The 15,866-nt window shown below is 39.9% G+C and overlaps 1 protein-coding gene across 1 annotated transcript in view; it reads left to right on the top strand.

Moving 5' to 3' along the window:
* The window catches only part of ECE2 (endothelin converting enzyme 2), a 1,144,316-nt gene that overhangs the window by 455,004 nt on the left and 673,446 nt on the right, over nucleotides 1-15,866 (top strand). Inside the window, exon 4 of the mRNA XM_044070640.1 lies at nucleotides 15,608-15,752. Coding sequence (XP_043926575.1) covers nucleotides 15,608-15,752 — 145 coding nt within the window. The remainder of the gene's footprint in view (nucleotides 1-15,607; nucleotides 15,753-15,866) is intronic.

The raw sequence follows: 15,866 nt of genomic DNA, 5'->3' as shown, positions 1-15,866 counted from the left end.
GTAGGTTATGATTGTTTAGCCAATAATTTAAGGTGGATGGTACACTGAAGCTGGGCTCGAAGAGTTAAATATAAGGGACTAGATCAAAGAATAGACAAATAAAAAGTGATAGGAATGTTAAGGAGATCTGAGGGTAGTTTGTTAATAAAGATTGAAAACAACAGTGGAGGAGTATGAATCCCTGGGGCACTGCTCTGATAAGGGGTGCTCTAAGTGATAGGGATGAGCCTATTTTAACTTTGAAACACCTAATTGTTAAGTTGGAACCAGGTGACAGTGTTGGGGCTAACCATGATTTCTTGGAGAGTGTGAAGGAGCAGGAAGTGGTCAATAAGATCAAAGCTTTAGTAAGGACAATGAAGTGAGCTCCTGAAAGGTTTCCCTTACCCATGTTGAGAAGGATCTGATGTGTAAGTGACAATAGTGCTGTCATTGTGCTTTCGCCAGTCCAGAATCCATAATGGTTAAGAGTGAGAAAGTGGGTGGTTGTGCATTAGTTTTGTGTAGGGAAGATGGAGAAAGGGTGGAAGTGGAAGGCATTTTCTGACTGAGGCCGTTTGGAAAGGAGTATAACAGAGCATTTTTCGATATGTCTGGCATTAAATTTTCAGTTAACAACTATGAGAGTGGGAAAAATTTGTCTTGAAGCTGAAGGAGGGTATGTGTAAGAGTTGTTGCAGCTGAGCTGGGGTTCTGCAAGTTGGTAATAGGATACCAGTTGAAAGTTGCTATGTGTTTTTTGACATTTTATATGTTGATGGTGGATCTGAGTCTGAAGGTAGTTAGTTTGGGGCAGGTTTGGTGACTGGTAGGTAATATGGAAAGTTATTGGGAAGTAGTCATTGAATGAATGTGGAAGAACAGATATACTGGAGATGATTGGGGGGATTGCTAGTGTTTTAGCAAATTAAAGGAAAAATGCTTTTATTACATTATAATTTTACTTTTGTCTTATTTTATACTTAATTTTGCTTCACATTTCCATGCAGGTATTAACTGTGTTTTTTTCTTATATATATTTATTCAACTGTGCTTTCAAGCTTATCTTAATTTGTTTTATTGTTGTTGCCATGTGTATTGGGTCCAGACTGAAAAGGGTCTTGGGACCAGTTCAACTAAGCCAGTTAACAAACAGTAAATAAAAAATATATATATTCATTTAACTGAGACCTCTTGTTATTGTTTCTGGTTCTGTTTAAATTCAAAAAGCAAATTATGCTATGGTCCACTTTTGCCAGAAGATAGAAAAATCAGAAAAGCCTTTGTTACTGGAGGCTTTTCAATGTTTACTCTATTATCATCTTAAATATACTGCAAGCTTGCACCTAAAATTTATTTCCACATTACGTACTGCTGTCTGTCATGATCTTCAGCTGTTTGCAAGAGGTTGCAAACACTTAACATTTAACACTAAAGCAGAAACTATAAAGCAGTATATATATTGTGTGCAACTTGATCTTTAAAGGTATCTGTAATATAGATGCATACCATGGCTTTTGTAATAGGGCTAAGATAATCTTCAAACTGTTTTGTACCTACTTAATAAGTTCTAATGGAGAAACATCAAAATATTTTGAGAAAAAACATTCTTTCTAAATGTTGAGGACCATGTACTTCTCATAAAACTTTCTCCAATTTCATATGCAGAGATCATTGAAAGCGGGATGACATCTGTTTGTTTTTTTATTCCTTCAGAAATCCATTAGGCATGTATTACCTGCTTCTGGAAGTTTCTGATACTTCACATCTTTTGCACCTTGTGGGCTGTTGATTAAGATGACCGTAAGACCAGAAGAAGGGATAAATGTATCACTCAGATACTAGCCAGATTAAGAAACAGGTTGTCAGTATCTAGTAGGAAATACAATACAAACCATTCTTTTACAAAACAGTTCAATCATTATTTTAGACCAAATGTATTTAGTTGTTTCTGCAATATCCATATTCCTTAATGACCTTGAATATGCAATTCAAATCTTTAAATCTATTATCTTTGCACTCTGCAGTCTTTTTGTTTTTTCATTTCCACAAAAAGTCCTTGAAAAAGTCAGATACCTACAGTTACTCAAATACATATGCCGTTATGGTTCACTGTATGTAAGAAAGCATAGGTTCCAGAATGCCTTCATCATCACTACAGCTCTGTTAATAGTCAATTACTCCATAAACTGCAACACCAGTGAGGGCCTTACCACTGTTGGTATTTTTATTGACATGATAAGAGCTTTCAAAACTGAAAACTCCTGTCTTTCTACAAACCTAGCAAATCGGCTGGACATTGTCTGTACTCGTACAAGGTTGCTAAGACCTGAATCTCCTTACCTGTATCCATCAGGTCAGTATCCTCCCTCTCATAGGTTCATAGGTTGGTACTGGGCTATCTGCCCGAAGGCATATATTAGCCCAGCCACGTTGTGCGGTATTCACCGCCCCTTTAGTAATTCCCTAGACCCTTGTACTAGCAGCTAGTACCCTTGGCCCCTATTTAGCAGTGCTGTTGGTGTGATCCCCGGTATGAACTTTCTGTTACCCATCCACTTATCAAGGTTCCTCTTGAAGAGTGATAGTGAGGGGCTCTGTCTTATGTAGATCGGGACCCTGTTCCACAGTAAGGGAAGTCTCTGCGAAGGGAATCTACCCCTCCAGCATGTTCTATTCATTGTTGTGTTGATGTTTATATCCCTAGAGCATGTAGCTCTAGTAGATTTGGTTTTGCTAAGATGGAGCATGTTCAACAATTCTGGGTTGGACATGGCTCTGTACATTAGACAGAGATCGTCTCTGAGAAAGCGGTATGCAACAGAGAACAGTCTTAGCTTTTTCAATCGTGCTGCATAGGGCAACTGTTTGAGGACAGTAATCCTATTGGTTAGGTACCTTTGTGGTCTCTCCAGCTGCTGGAGATGTCTAGCCAGGTACATTCCAATTGGTGCATTGCACTCAATAATGGGTCTGATGAGGGAAAAGTAGAGGGGCACCATTACATCCTTAGATCTTGATGCGAACCCTTTCGTGATCAGATGGGTCACATAGAAGGATTTTCTAACCATTTTGGCAACATGGTTATCAAAGGAAAGCTGACTATCTACTTGGGTCCCTAGATCCCTTACCTCTTCTTCAGATTTCAGGGGATTACCTCCTATGTTGTAGTTTGCGGGTACTCTGTTTTTTCCAAAGGGGATTACTACGCATTTTTTTGCATGTAGCTTGAGACCATGGCTTTGACACCATGCATCAGTCTCATTTAGGCCCTTCTGGAGGATCTCCATGTCAGCCGGAGACTCTGTTATAGCACCCAGTTTGCAGTCATCCGCAAACTTAGTCAGCCACAGCCCTTCCGTGCTTGCCTGTACTTCTGAGAAGTATATGCCAAACAGGAGGGGCCCCAGGACAGAGCCCTGAGGCACACCACTTGTTACTGGTCTGGATTCGGACATAGATCCCGCTACTCTTACTTTATGGGATCTGTCTGAGAGCCAGTTTGCGATCCATCTTGTGACGTAAGGGTTATGCCCAGGCTGGTGAGCTTATCAATAATACCTGAATGGGGAATGGTGTCAAATGCTTTAGCAAGGTCAAGGTAAGCCATGTGTACCTCTTTTCCCTTATCTATAGCCTGAGTAACTGTCTCAAAGAAATCCACCAGGTTCAGGAGGCATGATCTGCCCTTGTCGAAGCCGAACTGTGTGGGGTCCAGCGACTGGAGGTTCTCAATCTCTCCATTTATGAGTTCCATAATGATTTGCTCCATAGGCTTACAGATCAGACTGGTCAGGCTTATTGGTCGGTAGTTCCCAGGGTCAGTTGTTGCCCCACCCTTGTGTAGCGGGACCACCACTGCCGTGCGCCATTCTATGGGCACATATCCTGTGGAGAGGCTGAGACTGAACAGGGTATTAAGATGCTGGGTTAATTCCTTTTGGAGCTTGCTTATGACACAGCCTGGGACACCATCTGGTCCCATGGAGGCAGTGTTTTTAGCTTTAGATAGAGCCTTGTTAACCAACGTATCAGTAATAATTGGACTTACACAATCCCCTAGAATGGTAATAGGCCCTGTAGGTGGTGGTGGTGGTGGGGGGGGGGATTTGCACTGAACCTGTCAGCCACGATGTTGGCAATCTCAGAAGGGTCAGTGTATTTTGTTCCATTTTGTACTAGCTCAGAACAGACCTGAGCGTTGCCATTTAGGTTTTTGACGTAGCCATAGAAGGCCTTATGGTTATCCTTGGCATCCTTGGCAACTTTCTTTTCAAAATTAGCTTTAGTTGACTTGATGAGGCCCTTAATTTCTTACTAATGCTAATCAGGGATAATTTTTCTACTTGAGATTTGGCCTTTTTTTTTGTATAAGTCTCCTCCTTTTATTGTAAAGTTTGCTTATGGCCGGGGTCCACCACACTGGTTTCTTCTTGCTTGAGGAAGGAGTCTTGGTTTTATTTGGGATAGCACGGTCCATGCAATCCTGAAGATGCATATAGAGTGCCTTGGTGTAGCATTCCGCATCCTGGATATCATTATCCTTCTGCAAGGGAATAGTGAAGTCTTCTTTCATAACCACTCTGAAAGACTTTCTAGCTAACATCTGGCTCTGTTCTTGCTCAAGACCAGAATAAACCATATCCCTAAATGTGAACAAGTACCTTTTCATTCCTTATACCTCTTTACTTACTTCCTTACTTCTATCAAATTCTCTTTCCTGGCATTTTCTCTAAATATACTATAAGCCTGCTTTCCCCACGGTTCATATTGCAGTCCTGTTTGTATTAGACTAACTTACCTTTAATTTTTTCTACAAACTGTCTAAAATTTCTACAATTATTAAATGATTGCTGTATAACTTTTATCGATTCTTAACCAGTGTTTTTATATATCTCAAATTTGTTAGAATTCTTTAAACTGGAGATGTTTTTGTTTTACTTTTGAAGATTGTAAAATTATTGTTCTTAAAATGTTTTGTAATAATTTGGAGCTTTTCTTCCTGAGACTCCACTGAAAATGGGCTTCTACCCAGTCAGTCAGAGTTTCCCAGTAATCAAAGGTCAATAAACAATAAATAAATAAATAAATAAATAAATAAACCACCATCCCCTCATTACCAAATTGCAGAAAAAAATACTTTGGCAAAAACACTGTAATATGATTTCAAACTATTTAGATATTTAAGATCCATTTTAACAACCAGTATTCATAACTGGGTGGCCCCTTAAGACAGACGTCCCTGAAGACTCAATGCTGGTCCCACTACTGTTCTCTTTTCCTATCAGTGACCTTTCTGAGGACCTCTGTAACTTTAATCTCATACTACAAGTTGAACATATTCTCTTCCCATAAGTCAGTAAAAACATCACAGATTTCCATTGTCAACTCCAGCAATCCTTTCTTGAGCTGTGCCTCTTGGCAAAATCTAACAATCTATTGATAAACTGTAATAAAAAAATAGTAATAATAATTTTATGCTTTTTGCCTCCCTACATAAAATCCTTCAGCTGCCTGCCTTTTCCATCATAAATAGTCAGACCAATGTAATTCCAGGCCACACCCTAGACCCCACCCAATCTATTACAACCTCACACTGTAAACATCACTGATAAGGTTCTCTACCAATTTAAACTCTGCTACAAGATTTCTCATCTTCTCTCTCCAAATCCCACAAATATGGGCAGCTATTGCCAGAAATGTTCTGCTATGAAAACTTGAATATGACCTCCCTTTGCTGACCCTTCAAACCTTCTATACCCAAAGTCTACAGATAACTGAAAACAAAATACACAAATTTGTCCTGCCCATTGACACTTAATCACACCACTGTAACCTGCTAAAAACTCTTAACTGGCTCCCAATAACCAAAATGTCTACTTACCTGCTAGGCTGTCTAATTTACAAGGTATTAAAGAATGGATGTTGCCCTCCTCTGAAAAGAAAACTCCCTGTCAGGGGAATAAATATACTCCATGAGAAGCACCCAAGTTGACAAACGTCCCCATATGAAAACCACCTTCAAAACTGCCAAAGGTGAATAGTTCTCCAGAGACGGCCTTGCCCTGTGGAACAAATTACCAACAGACATAAAGAAACGTGAATGATTCTCTGCAAGGGTTCAAGAAACATCTATCTCAATATCTGCACAAGCAGGCTAGTTGCATCTACTTTAAGGACAATGATTAATTACTTAATTCTGCTGATGCTATTGACAGCTACTGCTGTCACTGTTAAATTCCATTGTATATATCGTTCTCTCTATTATTTTTTTCAACGGCTTCATGCTGTTCACCCACTGTTTGTATCCACTGTATTTAGTATATAGTATACCGTATATATTGTTCTCTCTATGTTTTCCAGGGATCCATGCTCTGCCTACTTGTGTAAAATTCCTTTACCAATTCTATTCGCCATGTTGTCTGAATTACTGTATATAAAGATTGTACTACTGTTTCACTATACTGTATATAATATATTATTGTTTTAATTGTACTTTCTTGAAAATCGTCTTCCCATCAGCCCATTCACCTAGTTATCAGGTAGTAAATGAATAAGCAAGCCAACTTCTTTTTTTCCAAAGATTTGAAAAGACCTCATAGAACAGCATTCTTTATTCTGTGGTCCTGTTCTACTTCTTGCAAAAGAACTGTTAATGTTAATTTAGCAAGCAAAAGATGTACCCTATGTGTGCTACCTTGTAACATATGCATCCCAGTACTGAAGAAAGAGTGATTCGTTCATGTTTCTCAATTTTCTTTCCAAGAACTGCATTGAAATATACAACCCTGAAACAAGACTTTTTAAATGCTGACCATAGGCTGACAAGTGAGAGGTAGGTGTGTGTGTGTGTGTGTGTGTGTGTGTGTGTGTGTGTGTGTGTGTGTGTGTGTGTGTGTGTGTGTGTGTGTGTGTGTGTGTGTGTGTGTGTGTGTGTGTGTGTGTGTGTGTGTGTGTGTGTGTGTGTGTGTGCACTCTCTACACGAGTCTGTTTCAGTAAGTACACAAGCTGTTTGTACAGGTGCTTGAGTATAAGAAGTTTGTAGGCTTATTTATTGTTAACCATTTTAATAAATTTATACTGGTGTATTTTCTGGAATCGTGTGCTCATTTTGACTTATGTTATCCAGACATTTATTCACTGGTCACCGGACAAACACTGCTGTTCCCCTTTTTAATAAAAAGGTATCATCAGCGTCATACATTTTTCTGTGTTTTAGGATCAAAGCATTTACATTTTAAAAAGCCTTGTGGCACTATATGTTAAACATATTGAGCTTTTTAGTTTCCAAGTCTTGCTGTAACTGAATGGTTATGACTGTATATCATGACACACAGGAAGCTTATATTAAGACATTCTTCACAATCATTACTGAAAGTAAAGCTCCTCTATGGACAAACCTTGCGGTCTCCTTTGTTATCCTTTCATACTTTTTGTCTTGGCTACAACTTGTGTTGAAAACCCTTGCAGTGAAGTGTGTAGCATGAAGGCTGTATACATTAATACAGTTGAAGGATACAACACTGATGTATCAATGAAAATAAAATTACTGCAATAGTCAATGTGATTAGAACACAAATTTTGAGCTTTGTCGTATGAATCTTATTGTATAATGGCACAATGTAGCTTTGCTGCATCATTGGTTAGAATAAGTCCACAACCATCGGTTTGCATGTATACGTTATACCAGTTGCAGTCATTCTCATGTTTGAACCAGTGTCCTTGATCTGTATGGATTGTTGTAATAAAGCATTAGCATTATGTTTATTTGTCAAATGGTAATATACAACTTAGATATGCCTTCAGGAATGCTTCCTGCTGGGGCACCCTGCCACCAGCATGCTGATCACTTGATGTTAGCAAATGTTTTCAGTCATCCATCCATTGCTGGTCAAAGGTATGGTCTGCACAGGGCATACAGAACTCAGGTAACTATTGCCTGTGACAAGGACACAGAATTGAACTTTTTCCCTTCATTTTCCTACTGTGTGATGCTGGGCAAATCTCTTAACTAGATATTACTTTGGAGAAATTATGAACTTGAGTAATCATCTCCCAGATTCCCTGCCTAGCAACCGCCAGTGAAATTATGACCCTGAAAGATAGGTGAGCTCAGACGTCATGCTGCTGGGGGTGTGATATGCCAGATGCATATCAGTTACATATGTAGTCAGCATGTGAAGAAATTAGACAGCTATGGGAACCTCCCAGGAGACTTTAGAAGAGATACTTCAGATGGAGATTCTAGACTCATGGCAGTTCTGTCTGTTTGGAGTTGAGACCATAAGTAGGAAATGGCCTAATAAAAAACATTTGGAATTACAACCTGCAATGGGGAAAACAGTGAGAGGGTAGAAAGAAGGGAACATGGAATATACAAAAGAGGGGACAAAGGCATGTGTGAGTATAGTGAGACTGGGCAATAGAGAGTGAATGGACAGACAAACTAAGAACTGGAAGCAGAATTGGGGAGCACTGCAAATGGGGGCATGGAAGAAGTATAAAATGGGGAAAGGAGAATGGTGGGGATCATAAACTGTGAGCATAATTAAGGGATAAGATGGAGATGAGGAAAGCAAAAGAAGATACTTTAAAATGAATATTAATAGTTGGGGAAAAAGAGTTTGAAAATTGAGAGTGAGTGATGCAACAAGGGATAATAAGGAAGACTGTCTTATTAAGTGATAAAATAAAAATGATATTATTAATGCAATGTTTCTAATGCCTTGCATAATGTTTATAAGTCCTTATGGTGGAAGCTGTAGGTTCATAGGTAGGTACTAGGCTATTGGCCTTAGGGCCTATATAAGCCTATCCAAAAAGGTACCCTGGCTTTTGCCACCCAAGAAAATTATTTTCCTGTGCCCCTGTTGAGCAGAGCCACAGAAGTGATCCCCAGAGTGAATTTCCTATTTCCCATCCAGTCATCAAGATTTTTCTTGAAGAGTGCTAATGAGGAGCTTTGTTTGATGTAGATAGGTAGTTTGTTCCACAGTATGGGAAGTCTCTGGGACAGGAATCTATCCCTCCAGCATGTTCTGTTTATTGTGGTGACAAGGTTTAGGTCCCTAGAGCATGTAGCTTAGAGGGATTGGGATTTTTTTAAGTGGAGCATGTCCAACAGCTCTGGGTTTGACATAGCTTTGTATGTTAGGCAGAGATCACCTCTGAGTAGGCGATATACAATGGAGTAAAGCTGGAGTTTTTTTAAACGGTCTGCGTAGGGCATCTGTTTGATGCTGGTAATCCTCTTTGTGAGGTATTTCTGCGGCCTTTCTAGTTGTTGTAGATGTCTTGTGAGGTACATAGCAAAAGGGATGTTGTACTCTATAATGGATCTAATGAGTGACAAGTAGAGGGGAACAATGACCTCTTTTTTCCTGGATGAGAAACCTTTTGTGATGAATTGTGCCATGTAGAAGGATTTCCTGACTACTGTGGTGATGTGATTATCAAAGGAGCGACTACTCTCCACCTGTGTCCTAAGGTCTCTTATCAGACTTTCGGTGTTAAGTATACTACTGCCTATGTGGTAGTTCATGGGTACAGAGATTTTACCAAAAGGGATGAGAATGCACTTTTTGGCATTGAGCTTGAGGCCATGGCTTTGACATCAGGCATCTGTCTCAGTGAGGCTCTTTTTTAGGATGTCCACATCATTAGGAGTTTTGATTATGGCTCCTGGTTTGCAGTCATCTGTGAACTTCATTAGCCAAAGACCTTCTGTGTTAGCCTTTACTTCTGAGAAGTAGATACCAAAGAGGACCCAGGACTGAACCCTGTGGTACTCCACTTGTCATTGGTCTGAAGTTGGATTAGGAGTCTGCTGCTTTCACAGTGTGGGTTCTGTCAGTGAGCCAGTTGGCAACCCATCTTGTGACATAAGGATTTATACCTAGTTTAGTGAGTTTATCTATAATTCCAAAGTGGGGGATGGTGTTGAAAGCCTTGCTGAGATCTAGATAGGCTGTGTGAACCACCTTACCCTCATCTACGGCTTTGGTGACCACCTCAAAGAAGTCTATCAGGTTTAGGAGACATGATCTACCTTTTACAAACCCGAGCTGGGTGGGGTCTAGACTTTGGAGATTACCAATGTCATTGTTTATAAGTTCCATGATGATACGTTCCATAGCCTTGCAGACCAGGCTCATCAGGCTAATGGGGCAGTAATTCCCGGGATCCGTGGTGTCTTCCCCTTTGTAGAGTGGGATAACCGTCGCTGTGCATCTTTCGGTTGGCACAAAGCTTGAGGTGAGTCTATGATTGAACATGGTACTTAGGTGGGGTGCCAGTTTGTTCTGTAGTTCGTGTAGAACGCAGCCTGGGATGTTATCAAGTCCCATGGATGCTGTGTTCTTGGCTTTGGAGAGTGTGGTTTTTACCTGTGCAGCCGTGATTACAGGAAATTTGCATTCTTCCATATATATAGAGACGGGCCCTTTAGGGGGTGAGGGTAAAGTTAGCACCAAACCTATCTGCCAGGATGTTGGCAATATCAGTTGGTTCTGTATATTTAGTGCCATCGTGCTGTAACTCAGAGCAGATCTAAGTATTGCCATTGAGATTCTTGACATAGCTATAGTATGTTTTGTGGCTGTCTTTAGAATCAGTGGCGATTTTGTTTTCATAACTAGCTTTGGAGGATTTTATGAGGGATCTCAGCTTTTTACTGAGACTGACCAGGGAATTCCTCCAGTCATAGGATTTTACTCTTTTTTGAAACAGTTTCTTTCTTCTGTTGTAGAGTTTGTTTATGGCAGGGGACCACCAGATTGGCTTCCTTTTTTTTTGAAGGATAGCATCTTGGTTCTGTTAGGGATTGCATGATCCATGCACTCAAGTAAGTGCTTATAAAGTGAATTTGTGTAGGATTCAGCAGTTGTACCTCTATTGTCCGTCTGCATGGGTCTCGTGAAGTTTGCCACTTATGTCTTAAGAAGCGTGAAGTTGGCTTTGGAGAAATTTTTATGGTGGTTTCCCTAATAGGGGGGTGGGGACAGGATGTGGATGTCTAGGGTGATTAGCTTGTGGTCAGATCTGACCAACGAGGAATTGACCTCTGGTGTGGAACACAGGTTGCCCATGTTGGTAATGACCAGGTCTAAGATATTACTGCCCCTGTTGAGGGTGTGGATAAGTTGTACCAAGGCACTGGAATTTATGAATTCCAGAAAACATTGAGCAAAATAGTTGGCACACGAGTAGTTTTTCCAGTTAATGGTGGGGTAGTTGAAAGCACCCATTATTAGGGTGTTAGGTTGTACCCTAATATTTTCCAGTGCGTCAAGAAATGAGGAGTGTGAATCCTGGGACATGGTGGGAGAATTTGGATTGCGGTCTTACCCAGCTTTAGTTCACTTCGATAATCTCAGATGCATTATGCTGAGCAACTAGCCTGAAGGTGTGGATATCCTTAATGAATATGGACATGCCTTCGCCTTTAGTGTTTCGGTCTAGGTTAGGTGGCCGAAAGGTGTGATATGAATTATAGCCTGGTAATGCAGGGGTGATCTCTGGAGCCTTGAGCCAGGTCTCTGTCACTGCAGAGATGTTGATGTTCTCCACTAGTGCCTCGAGTGAGTGCATTTTGAGGTTTTATTTTAGCCTGGTGAGTGGAACATCAGTGTGCCTGACTATAGAGTCACCCATGACTAGAGTGTTGGGTATGTTGTTATACCTTATGGGCTGTGGTTGAGTGGCACACTGAGTTTGTGGGCTATGTGTAATTTGGGTTGTGTTGGGGGGGATGGAGGTTGCTTGCATTTCTGCAGGAGGTCCCTGTTGCTTGGGTAGATTTTTATTGAGAGCCTCCGGGAATATAGGTGTGTTTTTGTGTTTCTATGTGTGTATTTTGGTAGTGTAGGTTTTGAGGGACTATGTGATGAATGTGGTGTGGTGCAAGTGTTTACCCTCTCCTCTTGACTGTCTAGTCCAGTCTTGGGTGAAGAGAGCTTTGCTTCTAGTTTGGCTATATAAGTGCATCTCTCACAGGTTGTAGTGTTGGGTGGTAGGAGTAGAAAGTTGTCTGTGTACATGAGGCAATTGCTGCATTGCCCCAAGATGCCCAGATTCATCAGGTAGACAGGAGAAAACACCCTTAGATATGCCTGGATAGGTGCTTGTTTATTAAGTAGTAAAACCTGTTTTTATCTAGACAAGTGAGGAAAGTTGAGTGCTGCAGTAATATGTAGCTTATTTAGTGCTTACAACAAGTTTTGAACAAGTGCTGAGCTCAAAGAAACAGATTTGAGTGGTAAAACTAAAAAAATGGCGAGCTCTAAGGGAAAATTTGAAGAGCAGACTTTATGGCGTCAGGGATAGTTTAACCCTATCTTAGCGGGGCCACAGAAGGTTTCAAACAGTCCTGGGTACAGCAAATCTGTATCTGGACTGGACTATTTACAGGAAAGGCAAGAAACAAGCTTAGAATTTTTTTTGTAAAGTGGAAAGGGAGTAAGGAGGAGCAGAAGATAACTCAAGGTTATAGAACTAAGTGGGTTGGCCTTCTCAGATGTTCTCCCTGTATCAGGTAGAATGACACTAAACTGGGAGGGGTGTCCCAGATCATATTTACTGCACAGGCGGTCAGCTCCAAAGCCACCAAGTATAACAACAGGATACCAGTAGGGAGGGAAGGTGGGAGACAGAAATCAGAACAAACAAACCCAAACAGGTACTTAACAAATGTAGAAAATTTCCAGTTAATATCTCACACACAGTGAAACTAGCTAGAAAAGTATGCAGCAGACAATAAAAGTGCTATAAATAACTTGTAAAAATAAGCATAAAACAGGATACTTAATGTTATATATCGCAGATCATGGCTTGCTCAGTGCCCTTCCTCCGATTAGATCAGTGTGAAATGGCAGAAACACTCACAAGTTAACTTCTTAAGTAACAGAAAGTTGAAACCTGAAACAACTGTAAAAAAAGCTAGAAAGAACCAATGAGGTGCTTACTCCAAGCCGTAGTCCAGGTATCCCCAATCAGCCAATGACCATAAACACTCCGCTCTCACTGAAATGCAAGAATGGCCTTGGCTAAACTAAGATGGCTTGGAACATGTGCTCAGACACACAGCCTCTACAAACAAACAACTAGTCCCAAAACCCAAGCTTGCTCACTACATATAATGTAATAATATGAGATGATTGAAATGTGTTGAAAAAATGTGAAAAAAAAACTATAATGACAAAACGGTATGGTCTGTCATACTTTGTTTTGGTTGAGAGCTGCATAAAATAAAATTATTTGCTCAGGTAAAAACATTTCTATCCACAAATTTTTAAAGTACTTAGCAGCTGATAATGTATTCCTTGTATTTCATGTAGTAGTGTTCTTGCCTATTTTTTTTCCTTCTGAGTGAACTTTTTCCCTGCTATTGTTTTTTTTTTTCCTGAGGTAAACGGGCATGACAAATGGATGATACTATATTTGTATATGGGAAGATATGTTTTTTCCTGCTGCTATGATACTGTTTTTTAAAGTAGATGGAGGATTGTTATGTATTGGTAAAAGGAAGATACACATTGTGATTATGGTTAGACTGGTGGGATAATGCCAGGTTATCATTGTACATTGTAGAAATGTACAGCTTTACAAGTTAGTGTGTGGGTGTGTGGCTTTAAGTGTGTGTGTGTGTGTGTGTGTGTGTGTGTGTGTGTGTGTGTGTGTGTGTAGTAGATATGTATGAGTAAGAGGGAGGGAGGTGTGGGTGATTGTGTAAGAAGGTGGTAGGTAGATAGTAGGGGTGCATGTGTTTGTGTGTGTGTGTGTGTGTGTGTGTGTGTGTGTGTGTGTGTGTGTGTGTGTGTGTGTGTGTGTGTGTGTGCGTGTTTAACAGGTAGGTAGATTTTTGTAGGCTGTCCAGATTTTTGCCCCATATTTTTAATCTGTTCCTCATAAAAAGGACTGAAGTTACTAAGTAATGACAGACTTTTGAGTTTCCGTCTTCATATCCTTTAGAAAAATGCATATTAACACAAATCTGGTCATTGTAGCAATTTTCTACATTCAAGAGAGCAATATTTATAATCTGTTCCTATTTACTTTAGGCTTTGTCCAGATTTCTTGTACTAAGAGGTTGAAGTGTCTGTTTGTGAGAGTGAAGTGCCCTAGTTAGGAATAGCAGGTGGTTAGCAATTTGCTTAGGCTCAAACCCCATATCTTAGTTACAGGAAAAAAGAGCCTGAATCCTCTACCTGTACTACCAATCTACATTTTTCAGGGAACTGAGTTTCAGGTGCATTTTTTAAAGAATTGTGAGCTTCAAGGGAAAAGAAGTTTACTGCTGATCATGCTATTTACAATGTGCAACTGTTTTGTTTAGCAAATATCTCTATTGTGCTGCAGAACTTAAAGGCAGTGTTAGTAGCACAACAGGTAGTCTGCTTGCTATTGATGCAGAAAGCTGTGTGTTCTACTCCCACAGAAAGTACATGGATTATTGATATGTTGTATTTTAAGTGGGGGGGGGTGCTGCAGTCTTGAGTAGGTCCTCCTTTGGATGAGATGCCTAGTAACTGTGAACCTGTTTTCAGTTTGCCATCCATTCCCTATTGCAATGTTATGAGTTTACATTTTTTTTTAATGTAACATAGGCAATTTACTCTTCAAGGGCAGCAGGCACTGAATTTGTAGACGAGACACTGAAGTATAAAGTTGTTTACTAGCAGCAACCTGTTCAATAGTTACAGATCTCTTAATTGGAATTATTCAGATTTCTTTTAATTCTGCAATGATTGTGCATATTGACTGATATTGGTGGATTGTAATTACAGAAGTTTGAGTGGCCTTTTATCATTGAAATGTTCTGAAGTGGGCAGTTTTGTCATTATTGGTTCATATGTTTTGTTTTGTTGCTTACTGGAAAAATATTTAAAACTATAAATTTAAAGAAGCAGACTCTAACAAGCGGTGCTATATTATACAATGGATATAATTTAATACAACCAGAAAGGGGAATCAAAGAACTCTTGCATGTTTGCATGGTCCTAAAAATGTGTGCAATGGGACTATGATTTGAAAACAGCCCAAAGGTAAACTTAATACATCACTGGCCAGATGCAGTTTCTTTGAATGTGGGTTTTAATGTTGTTTCAGTGAATGTGAGTTTCAGGGCAGAGAAGTTGCATGAAATCTGTTTTCATTGTGAGACTATATTGCTTTATTTAGCAAATGTCTATCAGTGTTTGTGCTACAAAATTTGAAATAAAAGTTTTAAATTAAATCCAAATATCTGTAATCATTGTAGAAGTAAAACAGTATGCACACTGACAGTTTTTGTACAGTATGTATGGTAACTGGGGGAGAAATAGACAAGTAATGGGACACTAGAATGACTGTAGGAAGGGGGGCTGCATATGGGGGGCCCCAATCCATTACCCTGACTCTGGATTTGCACCCCCTGCAAAAAAATTCTGCAGGCATCCTTGCCTGTATGTCTTTTTTGTTAACTTTTAATTACTGGAATGAGCGTCTTGGCAGGGAATTGGTGAACCACACTGACCATGAAATATAAGTAACAAGAAAGTAATACTAGGATGAATGGAGTAGTGTTATTTAGTTACCTGTATGATCTAGAGTGCAGTACATGTAACTATTGTAATTTTTCTATTTTCCCAGGTTGGCTTCAGGAAGGGGAGGGCACACATACTCGGCCCCCTGGGGGCAAGAACTCAGCTGGAGATGGTCCTATGTTTGCTGCTGCTTTTAACAGTAATCACCTTGTTGGGCTGTGTCATTGCCCTAGGAATTAAAATCAGCCAAGGTAAGAAGAAGCTGTGAGTAGCAGAAAATAGTCTACCTCTGACTTAATCCATATGTGGTGAAGTATGACTTTTTGACCTGATAAGTGTTTATAAAATCTTAAGTGATTTTGCAT

This window comes from Protopterus annectens, chromosome 4.part1 (genome assembly GCF_019279795.1).
Source record: "Protopterus annectens isolate FY-2018-M chromosome 4.part1, PAN1.0, whole genome shotgun sequence".
Classification (NCBI taxonomy): Eukaryota; Metazoa; Chordata; order Ceratodontiformes; family Protopteridae; genus Protopterus; species Protopterus annectens.
Note: the sequence above shows the minus strand (reverse complement) of the source record. Positions and strands in the feature narration are given on the sequence as shown.